We start from the raw sequence: 15,921 nt of genomic DNA on the forward strand, positions 1-15,921 counted from the left end.
TTCTGTTCAAAAAGCAGGGAATTATCACCGAGAGCGTCATCGCTGCTGTCAGGATTCTGATCTCCATAATCGTACTAGCAGTGTTCTACGGACCTGCGCTAAGGAAAGCGATTTGGGACGTTTTTAAGTCTATTGAGAATCAGAGGACTAGACCGATAGCCACCTGTCTAAGCGCTTGGAACCACGTGATTAAAGTATAGAGCCCTTATTGTACTGCAAAAATCCGTAATACACCCTTTGGAGGCAGCTGACTTTGCACGTCGTAGTCCATTGAAACTGAAACTCCGTGATCAAACTACACGATTTTAAAGAGATAACACCATATCAAGTATACTATAATATTAGCTACTCTGAAATTCCCAGCAACAAGCCAACCCTAAAAGAAATTCCCCACAGGCACAGCCAAAGGACGATTCAGTTCAACCAAAATTCAAAGTGCTTTTGGTCATAGTCCAAAGCGACTATGATTTGGTCAAGGAACGTAGAATACGAGGAGGTCGTGAAGATCAGATTATTTACAATCTTTATTCTTATTAGTTGTAAACGAAAAAAAGCTTTCCTATTTGCTTTTCAGGTAATATCACCTTCCCCGCACGTCTCTCTCTGTTTCCCTCAAGGCGATTTTAAAGATTCCGCTTCTCGTAGCGGTCCGCGGAAATCAATTATTGCCGGTTTACAAAAGGCACGTACCTTATAGGTAAAAAAAGTCGGCAAAACGTATAGAAGTAGAACTGGAAGATGACGAAAGAAGTTTTGGGGTTGTATACAGTGCTTCAAGAAGGCTGTACCATTTTCAGATGTATCTGATGAAGTAACTAAACGAACAGTGCAAGGTAAAAATATTTATATTTCTTGTTTTCCTAAGCTCAAAACAGAGCCTAACTCACAAAATATCAATTTTTTTAAAGAAATAGAAGGAATCAATATCGAAAATGACGCAAATGCCTTAAAAAACAACTCAAATTACTACTCGCCAAGCGATATCAATAAATTGAAAAACAAAAAACATGTCTTCCTTTTTCACATTAACATTGCCTCCCTCAGACTACACTTCGATAAAGTGCTTGTGACACAAGGTTTGATTTCATTGGTATCAGTAAAACTGGGTTCAGGAAACCACAAAATATTTTTGATTTAAAAGGCTATAACTATTCTGATAGCTTCACTTCATCACCTAGAAGATAACTGAGACTATGTGTTGCAGAAAAATAGAACTAAGAACATAGAACTGATTTACAATGCTATCACAAAAATTGTCTTGAATCTGTTTTTATTGAAGTCATTTCTATAACAAAAACAAAATCAGAAACACTATTGTTGGATGCATCCACAAACACGCGAGAATTCGCGGCGTGATCGACTATCTGTAGTGGCGTTTTTCGAAATTTGGCTGTTTTCTCAAAGTTCCTGGGATGAAGCTTAAAACACTCAGTGACCAAAATAAGTTTTTTTCAAACGACGCAAAAAGGCATACTTCTTTTTATAAACAAAATTATTTATCAGTGAAGGAATGCTCAAAATTTATGATTCACGTCCCAATATCTCAAACACTATTCCTCCAGTTAAAAACCAACTAGGTAGAAAACAAAATCCATTTGACTTCTCGTGTCGAATAATAAACTAATGGAAGGGTCATTAAGAAAAGATGTAAAAAAAAGTAACCAAAACAAATTCCGTTTTTTAATTTATTAAAGCTTCCAATGTTGCTTGCTTTAAACTTTTTCTGTTCAAATCGGATAATCGCAGATATTTACATTGTCTCAGCGAGCGGAAATCTTGAAATGTCATCTTTGTATTTGAATTGTAGGCAGGACACAAACGCCCTTCATCATATAAATCCAGTGAATTGTCAAGCGTCTTGTCTTTAACCAAATCCTAAAAGTATAAAATATAAGACGCTTATATAAAGCTTAAATAAAATTGTCACTCTTTGGCTACTGCATTATCGAAAGCCTAAAATATCAAACTAAATCACAGTGCGAATCACTAACTGACCTCAATCGCTTCACCACGTTTTATTCTATTTTGAATTATTTTCTTTAACAGAAAAGCTCTTCCAGTTTCATCCATAGTGTGTCGCCTTTCTTTGTGCGATTCCGTATATTTCGCTTTTTGCTCCTCATGTCTTCGTACGTAGTTGCCACGATTTCGAGTGTGCCTTGCTAACTCCTGACGTTCTAGCGGTGTCAGTACACTTTGCCTATCAACCATGGTTGCACTTGCTTTTGCTGTTTTATCAATATTTTCCAAAACACTTGGGGCGCGGTGTTGAGATAAGTTATAAGTGGACGAGTTAAGGAAGTTTGATGGAATGTTGTCTTTTGAGAAAATATCTCCTGAGGGTTCGTTCGATTTACTAGTTTGAAGAGGGTAATCCGATTTCGGTATGTTGAGAACAGTTCTACCTTGCTTTAAACGAGATAAACTTGTTGTAGTTTTCCAGGATGGTTGATCACAATCAACAGAGCTTTTCCGATTGGTCAATTCATTTGATGAAGGCGAGAGGTTACTGTTATAGAGAACGTTGTGATAATTCGCGTACGAATTTTGCATGTAAAACGGAATAACTTCTTGGCTATCGGAAACACAAACGGATGATCTTCTAGCATTCCTTGTTTTTAATATGTTTCTTTTGTTACATTGATAAGTTGAAGCATTTGGCGAATTACAATACACTACCTCGCCCGAATTCAAATCTAATGAAATCCGGTTTGTGGACGGTTTTGCAAAACTTTCCGCTCTCGATGCATCGCTGTCATAGACACGGTGAAGATAAATTTGATTGTCCTTTCTTTCGCAGTGGCGCTTCTCCTTCTCCTTTTCTAATTGATGCAAAACTTTATGCAATTCTTTTTCTTGCTTGCGCATTTTTAAAGCCTGAGCTTGCGCACAGCTTTCAAGACCCAACGACAACCGACGAAATTTAAATTTTTCGGCTTTGTTTGAAGCATAGCAGCCATGAAAGTTACCTTCAGATATGCTGACGACTTTTTTCAATGCAGCATTGGCAACCATTGTTTAAAAGCTTCAAACAATGGTTTTCATTATTTCTAAAAGTTGGCGGTGCAAATGCTGTTGGTGATTGCAACGAGCGTCATTGTCTCCTACAAAGAAGCCTACATAGTGCAAAATTTAAAAATATATTTTCACAGAGGTCATTGCACTGCAAAGTAAATTTCTGGAAGAAGCAGACTTGATTTTCCCCGCAATACGTATTTTTTTAAAAAAACAACTTGATTTTTGATCTATATTACTGGACAATACGTCCAGATTGATAGAAACGCTGTTTAGAGAATGGTCGAACAATTCCAGAGCTTATACAAATATCCTAAAAGAGTTAGTGTTCATTTAATCACAATTGTTTGATTTGATGTCAAGTTCTGGCTTAATGCCCACACTCAGTTATCTAGTCCTCAAACGAAAAGAGAAAAGTAATAACGATCTTTCGGTGGAAGTGGTAAGTACACAATGTTTAAATTGATGACTGCAACCTCAAGAAATGATCCTTTTGAACGTGTACATCATATATAAGCTGAAGTTTCCTGAAAACTTTTTTTTACGCCTGCGAACTTTACGTATTTTAGTCTGCTATTTTTCCCCGCTCTATATTATGGTTTCTAGGTTGCACTACCTTATTAAATAAAGGAAAAAAATTAAGGAAACGAGCTTATAAGAAAAAAAGAAAAAACATCTTTTTATATGTTTTTAACCAGAAAGTTTCCTATGGAAAATTTTTTTTTAAATTTTGTGTTTCAGCAAATAAGGTAGTCAAATGTGTCAACTTTTTCCATTTTGTAAAAAAATTAATTCTAGTTTCAGAAAATTTTCCTAAGGCAGTGACCGAGCAAGTAAAAAAAACTGCCAGACCTGCTTATTAGAGATAGAAAAATGTATGTTCTAGCACAATCGCGCACGCACATCGCACGCATGCGCACAGTCAAACCCAACAAGTCCCGATCATCCAAGACCTAGTGGGGTAAATCCCTAATATACCGTGCTTAGTCATGCATAACGGAGGTAAAGTCCCTATCATACAAAAATGAGTAAAAAAGAGTTCTAGCACACCTAGTAGGGGAATTCCCTTATATAATGCTAATAATCAACGCATGCGCAGTAAAGAGGTGTAAAACGTCCACCCTTCAAGGTGAGAATACGTGGAAACGATGATAATAAGGATGAGTCAGTTCAAGACCCAAGAGATGTGCAACAAAGCCGTTAGAACATGCCCTGGGCGCTAATGCATGTACTAGATCAATTCAAGACGCAGAAAATGTGCAACAAGGCTGTAGGAAAGATGCCAGACATACTATGTTGGGTACCATACCATTCAAAGCCGGATGACATATGCGTCAGGGCTTTTAAGGATGATCCCAACATATTCTGGTTTATTCTGGATCAATTTAAAACGCAGGACATGTGCAACAAGGCCGTTGAATATCATGCCTGCTTGCTAAGGCTTGTGCCAAGCAAGTTCAAAACACAGGACTTGCGCATCAACATGTGTCCAATATGTAGGTGAAGTCCTTTGATGTTGTTGGAATGTATATATAAAATGGTACTCTGTTACTGGTGCTCTGTAGAACTATGCGACAAAATAGGCGTTAGGCGCCCCATGAGATACAACCCTCCACAGGTGAGTACAAAACATACGACGAAATCTGGATTTTTTCATATCAAAGAAAACATGGCTGCTCATATTAGCGATGGTTGTGAGTACGTGTACGAGGGCTATTTTTATGGAGATGCGTGCTGCTTGGCTTACGTGGAAGAGCGAAAGGTGTATGATAGTGCGTACAAATCGTCGCTGTGGCTGTTGAAAAGGCGCTACAAAGGAAGGCCCGCTCCAGACTGGAGACGCCTCGGAAGATTTGGGGGTGACTTGACGCAGAAGGAATTTTGGGGTTGGTTTGAAACCAAGGTTATCCTACAACCTTGTTGTGGGATAAAAAAATAGTACTAATAAAATGTGCATCAACTGTCAGCGAAAATTTGATATATTTGGAAGTGCAGTAGTCATGACCTTTATAGCCGGTATTGGTCTCTCCCTGCCACTAATGGCGTTGGCCCAGGTACAAGAATCAGAGAAGGAGAAGGATAATGAACGGAGGATTCAAGACCTAGAGGATCGTCTTGATGCCCTAGAATCATAAGATAAATGGAACAATGTAAGGACTGTAAAAGGGTACGACAGATGTACCTGCGGACGAAGGCTCATAATAAAGGCTAAAATATTGTGTTGGTACTGCTACTAGGAATATATCACGTATAACGGGGGTAGCTGTGTATGTAATCATCGGAGCCTGTTTGAATTACAATAAAGAAGATGCTACAATTTGAGAATGAGCTTGTCAACCCTAAACTATTCTACTCATTTGCTGCTACCTTTACGGACATCAATGATATCAATGTGGACTATCTGTCAGTATCAGATCCCATCCCTGCCAATGGAGGTAAAGATAATTGGTACATTATAGGCTACCATACACGAGACCTCGTAGTGGCCTTGAGAGTAAAAACACCAAATATGGTCCCCGCATGGGGTCACCCGGTACAACGCCAATGCGGTACCGGCGATGAGTCTTAATTTTGAAGAGTACCCCGACTGGGTTGCGAAGTATCGTCAAATCTGGTCCAAAATCGAAGAGTTGATTTCTGAGCAATTGACGACGGAGCCGGTGAAAAAGGACCGTTGCGTGAACGCTAAACTCAGATACTACAAGGATTCAATCACAACTAAATTCCATGGTATGCCGGTACCCCATGATGAGCCCTGCCAAGTCAGTGCCATCCTAGCTATTTCATTCGTGTATATGCAAGGTAAAAACTACTACCCTCAGGTACATGTTGTGGAATGTCGATATAAGGACTTCAAGAAAGAATGGATGCTGAGTGAGGATTAAAAAAAAAAATACATTTTATAGGCCAACGACACCTATAAAATATACAAAATTAAAGCTTATACTCAGGTGGAAACTCTAGGTAACGCTTGCATACTGCACAGACTGAAGTTTTTTTAAAACGTCGTTTCTTCCCTCTTCCCGGCCTTTCGCAACTAGCTAGGCACGCTCCTGTTCATTGATTGCGTTAACAATCTGTTTAACAGGTTAACGTATCTGTTCCTTTAAGAGCATATACTTTTATGTTCCCGTGTAATGAGGATGAACTCATAGTCGCTGATGACTCCATTCTCAATTGCTTTTGAGATTAAATGGATTATAGAGTTCAGCTTCGTCTCCGCGAGTATCCTTATAGTCTTATGTTTTTTAGATTTCACACCCAGCCTCTTCCCGGCGTTCCGCAGACCAGCCTGACCGATTCCGACGGCGATCGTGACCCCCCCCCCCCCATGGCTATACATAGGGGAGCTCCCAAACCCGTTGCTAACGCCCCGATCCCAATGCCCGATGTGATAATGCTGATACTCAGCAGTCCATGGTCACAATAGCTCACCCAGGTCCCATGCATCTTAAACTTCTTTGCGAGTCTGTTCCGCTCTTTAATTTCATCCCGCAGATACTTTTCAATCTCTCCTATCTTCCCAAATCTATACTTTTGGCTTTCGTGGGTAGTACCGTCCTCCGCAGGTGCACTCAGTAAATTCGGGTACAGCTTAGCTATATCGCTCATTTATTCTATCAGCAAATGCATTGTGAGGCCGGTGAACGAAACATTCTTCTCATGGTGATAGACGTCCGTTAACATGAACTCTAGTCGATCCGTCGAGCCCTTTAAAGGAAGGTATATCGGGGTATCAAAACTCCAGGTCAGCATATCCCCCGCCAGGCATTCAACTCTTTGGTGGTAAGCAGGGCCAGAATTTGGGACTTTTTACCATCAAGTAGGCAGTCGTCTTCATCAAAATGGGGGCAAACAAGTCTCAATCTTTGGTAAATATCAGTCCTGTAGTATGCATCATAATCACCCTTCATATAGTACTTTTTCGCGGGATCGTAGGGCAGACCCAGGAGCTCTTGCAATGGTTTGTTAATCACCACCGAGTACCCGTCACTGACACGGAGCCTGCAGAGTCCATTTTTCAGGACAAACAGTTTAATCTTGTCCTCTGTCTGACTGTTAACGATAGCCGCCAAATCCTCGATCTTGTAGAGACCGTTCAAGATCTCAATTCGAGTCACCCTCTGATCAGGCCCTATTTTACGTATTGTAAACTCGTTGTCGCTGTAAAGGTTCGGCCATACGGGTCGGATACTTATCGACTTCAGTTTTAAACAAAGATGAACGTGTATTCGTACAACCCCAAGGCAAAGTACAAACCAAACAGGGAAGAATGGCCACTTGGTATTACGAGCCTTGAGCACCAGGGCCTGTACGTGTCTACAGAATCACACATTTCTGTGGTATTCCCCGAGTTTAACAAGTATGCCATAAAAATCCCCACCAATTTGTTGAACGACCCTGTTAGAGTAGGTTGGACAGGTCTAGCGTTGGACTACTGGAATATCCAGGTAAATTTCGCTACCCATTGTGCAACCACTGCATTCGGCATCTCTGGTAAGACATGACGGGTTCCGTACCCCTTGTCAACTCCATCTTTAAATTTCACGTCTATTACAACATGCGTTGTATTCTGGCAAGAATTAAGGTGGGTACCTTAATTCTTGGCAGAATACAACGCATGTATGACGTCGGTTTTCCTCAGTACAAAAATCCCTACTCAACATCCGCATATGCGCAAGGGTGTCGCGAAAACGGCGCAGATGCCAATGCTTTGTACAAGTTTAAAGCTGTCATGTCCTCATTGACAAATGGTGGATGGTGGCCCCAAGTTGATGGTGATTGGGATAAATTCATCATACCAGCAGATCAGGGTCGACGTCGGAAGGTCTGACCAAGATAAACGAGAGTATTCGCGTCTATGTGATCGTGTTGCTTGGGTTGCAGGCAGGGGCCAAGGCATCCTTAATCGGGTCTAATGTTGACAACTACACAGCAAGGCAGATTCTGTTAGTGACGGCATTACCCTCCATATGACTAAAGCCCGACCTGGTTTCAGATGCTATGTATACCTGCTCCAAGATGCATGTAAACATTATCTCCCCTGTGCATCAAATGCCTTGATGTTAACAAGGCCTTGCGGGAACGTACAAAGTTTCCTCATCAAAGGCGGAGGGCTTACTGCAAAGAGTGTAAGGGAAGTCAGATTTGCCGTCACGAAAGACAGAGGAAACAATGCAGGGACTGTGGGGGAAGTCAGATTTGTAAACATGAAAGGCAGAGGTCTTGCTGCAAGGACTGTGGGGGAAGTCAGATTTGTAAACGTGAAAGGAGAGCAGTCTATCAAAAAAGCTAGTCACTCATTGGCTGTCTCGTCAACTGCTCTGGCTACGGCATATCAAAGGCCCTTAAAAGATCGATTATCCGCATTTTACTACTACAAGACCGAATAAGATGCATCAGTTTGATCTACTGTACATGCCCCATGATCGATTGTATGGAAACACCTACAAGTATATTCTGACGGGGATTGACGTGGCCTCGAGATATAAAGTCGCTCGGCCTCTGCGTACCAAAAAGGCCAGCGAAGTTGCAGAGATGATTAAGGACATTTACAAAGCAGGACCTTTGCGATACCCTAAAACCTTCCAATGTGATAATGGTAGCGAGTTCAAATCAGATGTAACCAAGAGGCCAGAGGACAAGGGTGTGGAGATTAAGGGGGCTACTACAAAATATCACCATAGGTTCACGGCCTTTGTAGAGTCCTATAACAAGATACTTGCGGAAAAGGCTCTTCAAGCCCCAAGATGCGCAAGAGTTTGTCCCTGGGGAGACTAGCAGTATATGGGTGAAAAACCTATATACCATAGTGAAAAGTCTAAACAATACAAAGACTGCCATGATTAGCATGAAGCCCAACAGGGCGATGAAACTCCGATGATGTCCCGCTCGCAAAAAATCAGCAATATCCAGAGGAAAACCCTTACCTCACAAAGGTTTGTATCTCTATCTGCTACAACCAGGAGAAGAGCACGATAATCAAAAGAGACGCGCAACTGATGCCTTTTGGAGTAGGTACACATATAGGTTGGATCGTATTGTAGCAGGCAGTCGCGTGCTGTGCTACCTAAAGGATGGGCCTAATCGTAGCCTCGTGTCAGAGGAACTCATGCAGGTACCAGAGGACGTTCAGGTACCACCGGAGCATGTGAAGGTTCATCCTCCAACTCTTTACTCGGATCTCTTATATAATCTAAAGGATGTTGAGTGTAGAACAAGTAGTATCCATAGACGATGCCTTTGATAACATTGGGTTAATTTTCCAAATCAATATCGACCAGGCGTCTATCTGGTATCGGAAAGTTGAGTATATCGCCTATTGTTGTCAAGTCAGCCAAATCCGATAGCTTCAACTCCTTATCTTTGATGACCTCGTAACAGAGTGCACTATACTTATTCCTGTTAACCGCAACGATATAGAGCCCTAGGTTTTTTATATCATCCTCCAGATCCTCGTCAATCTCGCTCCTGGCAAATGTACCCCATGCTTTCCTCCCTGACCATCCCCTGTTTAAAAGCTCTTCGTCGGTGGGGCAATAACCGACTCGTTATTGCCCTACCTGCCTGAAAAGTTTTAGGTATCGAGATGGAGAATACTACGAGGGGTTTGAATACCTGTATTACAATGTTGTATCAATGCAGGGTCGGTGACTACCGACCCTGCATTGATACAACATTGTAATTCAGGTACCTGAATATTGTAATCCCTTGTACATTGTTGTTTTTGTACATAGGCTTCCATCTTTTAATATTTCAATACCTCATATCTTGAAGCCAAACTGGTCAATAGAGGAGGGGTTTAGAGCCCCTCCTCTATTGAGGCCTTTAATGCTATATGATATACATATCATTCCGCGAGCTCTAAGAGACGTTCATGCGTGTAGTGTTCACCAAGCATAAAATGTCTCACACGCTTGGAGTTTGTGGTTACCATATTTGTTTATATCTTCCCCAGTCCTCTAGCTGCTCTTATTATGTATTTATATTCTCGCACATGTTAGTTTAGATTTCGTTCTTTAAAAATATAGTCACGTTTTAAAATAAAGTTTTATTTGTATCCGAATTTATCTGGAAATTCATTGGAGCCCTCGGAGAGATACTTTGCTTATGTATCTATGGTTTTATTTAGTGGTTTTTAGTTGTCTTATTTTTATTGGTTTGGTTTAAAGTTTGGTGTTGTTTTGATTTTAAAAATGGGTGATTTCGCGAAGTACAACAAAGTTAGAAAGTCTGTTGTTAGAACTGCAAACAAATTAATTACAAGGGGAGAGACAATTATTTCGTCATATACCGATAATGTTGCAGATGTTCGTCAAATTGAGTCGATCCGTGATACTTTGATGGAAAAAATAGCGAAAGTTGCTGAACTAAACGAGTCGATTATGGATTGCTTGACAGAGCAGGATGATATCGACAAGGAAGAAGATTCTAGTACGGAGGAAATGATGATGTTAAAGGATAAACTTCGTCTGTTTGAATCATTTTTAGAAAAACGATCAGCCAAAAAGGATTTTTCAGAAGCAGGAAGCACTTTCAGCCACAGTAAACTAATAAAATTGCCTCGCTTACATTTACAGCCCTTTGATGGGCATCCGGAAAACTGGTCGACTTTCTGGGATAGCTTTGAATGTGCCGTACACACTAATGACGATATTTCCGACGTTCAAAAAATGACCTATTTAAAAAATCTAGTAGAAGGTCCCGCTGCAAGTTGTATCGCTGGGTTTAGACTTAGCAATGAAAATTATAAAACCGTCGTTGATTTACTGAAAGAGAGATATAATAATAAACAGTTACTTATTTCAGCACATATGAAAAAATTACTGAAACTTGAACAGGCGAATAACTTAACTAACATAGAAACATTGCGTAATGTATTTGACAACGTTGAGACACAAGTGAGAAGTCTGGAAAATTTAGATGTCACGTCTGAAAATTATGGTCCGCTATTAATACCGGTACTTATGTCGAAACTTCCAGAAGAGCTTAATTTAATTATTAGTCGTCAATTTAACGACAAAGATTGCTGGGATATGAAGTTAGTTTTAAGAGCGTTAAAATCGGAGATCGAAGTTCGTGAGAAATCTGCATATTCTTTACAACAGCCACACGATAACAACCCGTTTTCATCATCGGCATTACCAGTTCACTATTCACATCAATCGAACCGTGATCTTCCGCACAATCAGTATCAGAACAATCAGCATAATTATCGCAATCATCAGAATAATCAGAATAATTATAGATGCATATTTTGTGACAAATCGCATAAATCACAGCAATGCCGAATAATCACTAATTTCGACGCAAGGAAAAACGTGTTACGTGACAAGAAGAGATGTTTTGTTTGTTTGAAAGGTGGACATTTAGCCAAGTCTTGTTATTCTAAGATTAGTTGTTTAAAGTGTTCGGGTAGACACCATGTTGCTATTTGTGATAAGAAAAGGGACGTTGACCAAGGTCGTAGAGATAAGGATGGAACCGAACAAGAAAAACCAGAAAATGTTGCTGGTGCCACTTCGTTGGTTACAAGTTCAAATTCGCTCGACATTCCGAGTTCCGTTATGTTGCAAACCGCTAAAGTTAAAGTTGTTAATACTACTGATCCTTCAAAAATTGAGAACACGAGAATTTTGTTCGATAACTGTTCCCAATTAAGTTACATATCGCCCGAGTTATGTGAAAAATTGCAATTAAAGGTTGTTGGTAAGCGTGAGATTTGCATCCGTATTTTTGGTAAACATTCGTTCAAAGAAACTTTAGATAGGGTGCAGTTTTCAGTGATCGGTTTAGATGGAGATAAAATCAACGTTGATTGTTATGTGAAAAATATTTGTCATCCTTTAACAGGACAGAATTTTAACGATTGTTTGAAGTATAAACACTTGAAAGACTTACGTTTAGCTGACAGTAACTGTAATAATAGAGATTTGAAGGTGGATGTCTTGTTGGGTGCTGATAATTATTGGAAATTTTTTGATGGTGGTATAGTTCGGGGTGAGGATGGGCCAGTTGCTTTAAATTCAAAGGTTGGATACATTGTAAGTGGACGCATAGGGTCGAGTGAAGGTAGTAGAAGTGCAGTCTTGGTAGCAAACGTATAGAAGATTGGGGCTGAGTTTGTCGAAGATAAGTTGGATAATCAGTTGGAAAAGTTTTGGTCCTTCGAAAACGCTGGTATCGAGGAACAACCAGCTGTTGAAAATTTTTGTGAAAATGTTAAATTCAGCGCGCAGACTAAACGTTACGAGGTGCGGCTGCCTTTTAAGGATGATCACGATGTGCTCCCTGATAATTATTGTGTTTCTTCAAAGAGACTTGAATCATTGAGGCATAAATTGAAAAATAATCCCGAATTATTGCGTAATTATAACAGTATCCTCAAAGAACAGCTTGAACAAGGTATCATTGAAAGAGTTACCAACGACGATTGTACCAAAAGACAAGTTCACTATTTACCACACCGACCAGTCATTCGTGATGATAAACCAAGCACCAAAGTACGCATGGTATTCGATGCAAGTTCAAAATCGGTGGGACTGTCTTCATTAAATGATTGTTTGTATGCTGGACCATCTTTAACGGAGCCTTTATATAACGTTTTATTGCGCTTTCGATCTCACAAAGTAGCCTTCATTGCTGATATCGAGAAGGCATTTTTACAAATTAGTTTACATCCAACCGATCGTGATTTTGTTCGTTTTATTTGGTTTAAAGATTTACATAATTTATCAGAACAAAACATTGAAACTGCAGAAATTGGTATTTATAGATTGAGTAGAGTATTGTTTGGTGTAAGTTCGTCACCATTCCTCCTTAGTGCCACTCTTATTAAGCATGCTGAATCGTTTAATCATGTTGATCCTTTGTTTGTACAGAAGTTATTGAGTTCACTTCACGTTGATGATCTAACTTCCGGTGGCGCTACTGTTAATGCAGCACATGATTTTTACCAGAAATGTAAACAACGTCTCGCTGAAGCAAATTTCAATCTGCATAAATTTCATTCGAATTCCGAAGAGTTGGAACAATTAGTTACCAAACCCCATGTTGCTCATACCGGACATGTTACCAAAGTTCTTGGTGTTTTGTGGGATAAAAAGAAAGATTCGCTCTTATTCACATTCGACGACATTTTATCGTTAGCGAAGGACATACCGACAAAACGACAATTGATTAAATTTACCGCTTCCATTTATGACCCTCTTGGTCTTATTAACCCTATTGTTATGCAATTAAAAACATTGTTTCAAAAAACCTGTGTAGGTAAAATTGGTTGGGACATCGAGTTGAGTGGACAGGTTTTGGACGAGTGGCGAGTTACGTACAATGATTTTAAAAGTTTTTCACATTTGAATGTACCACGATGTTACGATGGCGGGAATATTGTTGATGTACAATTGCATGGTTTTTCTGATGCTTCTTTGAAAGGTTACGGTGCGTGTGTTTATTTGAGGTTCGAACATGCTGATGGTAGTTTTTTTACGAAGTTAGTGACGTCTAAGTCGAGAATCGCGCCAATTAAACCGGTCACGATACCTCGATTGGAGCTGTATGGTGCAGTGATGTTAGCGAAGCTGGTGAAGTATGTTCGTGATGAGTTGAGTTTGGTTTATGATATTTCTGTGACACGGTGTTGGATTGATTCGTCTATTGTTTTATATTGGATTAAAAATGTTAATAAGAAGTATGAGGTGGTTGTCGAACGGCGAGTTGGTATCATTCGTGATTTAGTTTCACCGGACAGTTGGTTTCATGTGGAGTCAAAGGCAAATCCTGCGGATATTTTGTCGAGAGGTTGTTTGGTATCTGAGTTGGTGAACAATAACTTATGGTTTTCAGGACCTGATTTCTTGCGCGACACTAACATCTCAGCTTCGAGTTTTAATTTCAATAATTTCAAGGTTGATGATTCGACTTGTTTAATTGTTGGTAACGACGAATCAGAGGAGAGCACCGAAGAAGAAATTGATTTAAATTTTATGAACATTGCACGATATTCTAATTACACACGTTTATTGCGAATTACCGCATTGGTTTTACGATTTGTTGGAAACCTCAGAAAAAAGCGTCGTAAGGAAGAATTGGTTTTACATACATTTGTTACAAAGGACGAGCAGTTGCATGCAGAAAAACTGTGGATTAAATATGCGCAAAAAGATATAATTCAACTTCCGAGTTACAAGCAGTTACAAAAAGATTTACGATTTCAAAATATTGATGGTATTATTCGTTGTAAGGGACGCTTAGAAAACGCTCCTTTAGACTTTGATACTAAGTTTCCGATATTTTTACCGAAAAAAAATCCTTTAACTAGGCTAGTCATTTTGCATTATCATGTTCAAGTTTTGCATAATGGTTTGAAAGAAACACTTAATGCCATCAGATCGAAATTTTGGATTCCAAAAGCACGAAATTACATAAAGCAGTTAATCCGACAGTGCTATTTATGTCGTTATTATGAAGGGAAATCTTATGCGTATCCTGTTTCACCAGCATTACCGAAATCACGACTATCCAATCATCATCCGTTTAAACATACTGGTCTCGACTATGCCGGACCTTTATATGTTCGAAATGTTTATCATGGTGGAAGTATGTATAAAGCTTGGGTGTTCTTATTTACTTGTACCAGTACCAGAGCTTTACATTTGGATTTAGTTCCTGATGCTTCGTCTTCAGGTTGTATTCGTAGTCTTCGCCGATTTTTCAGTGAACGAGGTATTCCCTCTGAAATTATTTCTGATAATGGTAGTCAATTCATTGCCGAAGATACGCAACGATTTTCGTCAAATCGAGGAATTAAATGGCATTTTAATTTAGAAGCCGCTCCTTGGTGGGGAGGGATGTTCGAAAGACTTGTAAGATCCGTTAAACGTTGTTTAAAGAAGACTTTACACAATACCAGATTATCGTATGAAGAACTACTGACTGTTCTAGCTGAAATTCAAGCAGTTATTAATAACAGACCGCTGACATTTTTGTATGAAAACATAGGTGAGCAACCATTAACACCTAACCATTTATTATTTGGGAGAAAAATTAATTTGGAAGCCTCACATATTGATAGCGATGAAAATGAAAAAGATTTGTGTCAACGTTATGATCATTTGCAACGTATCATAAACCACTATTGGAATCGATGGAAATGCGAATATTTGACAGAGTTACGCGAATATCACAGAGTTGGCAAATCACGTGGTGAAACTTCTATTCGAATCAACGATGTTGTTTTAATTGAGGAAGCAAAGCAACCGAGACAAAATTGGAAAATGGGAGTCGTTGAAGAGTTCGTACCATCACGTGACGGCAAGAAACGGGGAGCTGTCGTTAGATATGTTCTCAATGGAAACACACATACAATAAGAAGACCGATAAACAAACTTTATCCTGTTGAATTAGCGAAAGACGAAGCTGAAAAGAAAGAAGAAGTAAATATCACATTCATTGACGAAAATGATATCATAACGAACATTTAAATAAGAAACATAAAGACATTATGTTATACATTTGTTGACACTTTTATAGTTTATCACGTATTTGTTATATATAAGATATTTAGGCAGCTAGGGGGGAGGATGTGGTTACCATATTTGTTTATATCTTCCCCAGTCCTCTAGCTGCTCTTATTATGTATTTATATTCTCGCACATGTTAGTTTAGATTTCGTTCTTTAAAAATATAGTCACGTTTTAAAATAAAGTTTTATTTGTATCCGAATTTATCTGGAAATTCAGAGTTTACCTAGATACATGCACGTTCTCGAAGCCAGTTGTAATGGACAATAAAATTTGGGGTCTCTGCCAGTACCACAATCTCACCCTTGGGATAGTCAACAATCTTGTTCCATATTTTTTGCGCTACATACCCATGTTGCCCACATGTGGCCGGGTATGGCCAGGG

At 39.4% G+C, this 15,921-nt stretch overlaps 3 protein-coding genes across 3 annotated transcripts; 2 read left to right on the forward strand and 1 right to left on the reverse strand.

Annotated features, from left to right (window-relative positions):
* Nucleotides 1–1,658: 1,658 nt before the first annotated feature.
* LOC130645318 (uncharacterized) lies at nt 1,659–3,131 on the reverse strand. The gene is made up of 2 exons (XM_057451277.1): nt 1,996–3,131; nt 1,659–1,875 (listed from the first exon to the last, which is right to left on the reverse strand). The coding sequence occupies exons 1-2, from the start codon at nt 3,013–3,015 to the stop codon at nt 1,681–1,683; spliced, it is 1,215 nt and encodes a 404-aa protein (XP_057307260.1). The 5' UTR covers nt 3,016–3,131; the 3' UTR covers nt 1,659–1,680.
* A 7,080-nt stretch (nt 3,132–10,211) lies between these two features.
* Nucleotides 10,212–12,122, forward strand: LOC130660127 (uncharacterized). The gene has a single exon (XM_057461081.1). It carries the CDS (start codon nt 10,212–10,214, stop codon nt 12,120–12,122), a length of 1,911 nt encoding a protein of 636 aa, XP_057317064.1.
* A 402-nt stretch (nt 12,123–12,524) lies between these two features.
* Nucleotides 12,525–15,720, forward strand: LOC130645324 (uncharacterized). Its single transcript, XM_057451290.1, has 2 exons — nt 12,525–14,739; nt 14,842–15,720. Exons 1-2 carry the CDS (start codon nt 12,525–12,527, stop codon nt 15,495–15,497), a joined length of 2,871 nt encoding a protein of 956 aa, XP_057307273.1. The 3' UTR covers nt 15,498–15,720.
* Nucleotides 15,721–15,921: the final 201 nt, after the last annotated feature.

Source organism: Hydractinia symbiolongicarpus, chromosome 1, assembly GCF_029227915.1.
Source record: "Hydractinia symbiolongicarpus strain clone_291-10 chromosome 1, HSymV2.1, whole genome shotgun sequence".
Taxonomy (NCBI): domain Eukaryota; kingdom Metazoa; phylum Cnidaria; class Hydrozoa; order Anthoathecata; family Hydractiniidae; genus Hydractinia; species Hydractinia symbiolongicarpus.

Bases quoted from the DNA above. Each gene is read 5' to 3' on its own strand.
- LOC130645318 (XM_057451277.1), bottom strand. From the start codon at position 3,015: ATGGTTGCCAATGCTGCATTGAAAAAAGTCGTCAGCATATCTGAAGGT. The intron at 1,876-1,995 runs GTCAGTTAGTGA...TTATACTTTTAG, and splicing joins AACGTGGTGAAGCGATTGAG to GATTTGGTTAAAGACAAGAC.
- LOC130660127 (XM_057461081.1), top strand. From the start codon at position 10,212: ATGGGTGATTTCGCGAAGTACAACAAAGTTAGAAAGTCTGTTGTTAGA.
- LOC130645324 (XM_057451290.1), top strand. From the start codon at position 12,525: ATGGTATTCGATGCAAGTTCAAAATCGGTGGGACTGTCTTCATTAAAT. The intron at 14,740-14,841 runs GTATTCCCTCTG...ATTTTAATTTAG, and splicing joins CCGATTTTTCAGTGAACGAG to AAGCCGCTCCTTGGTGGGGA.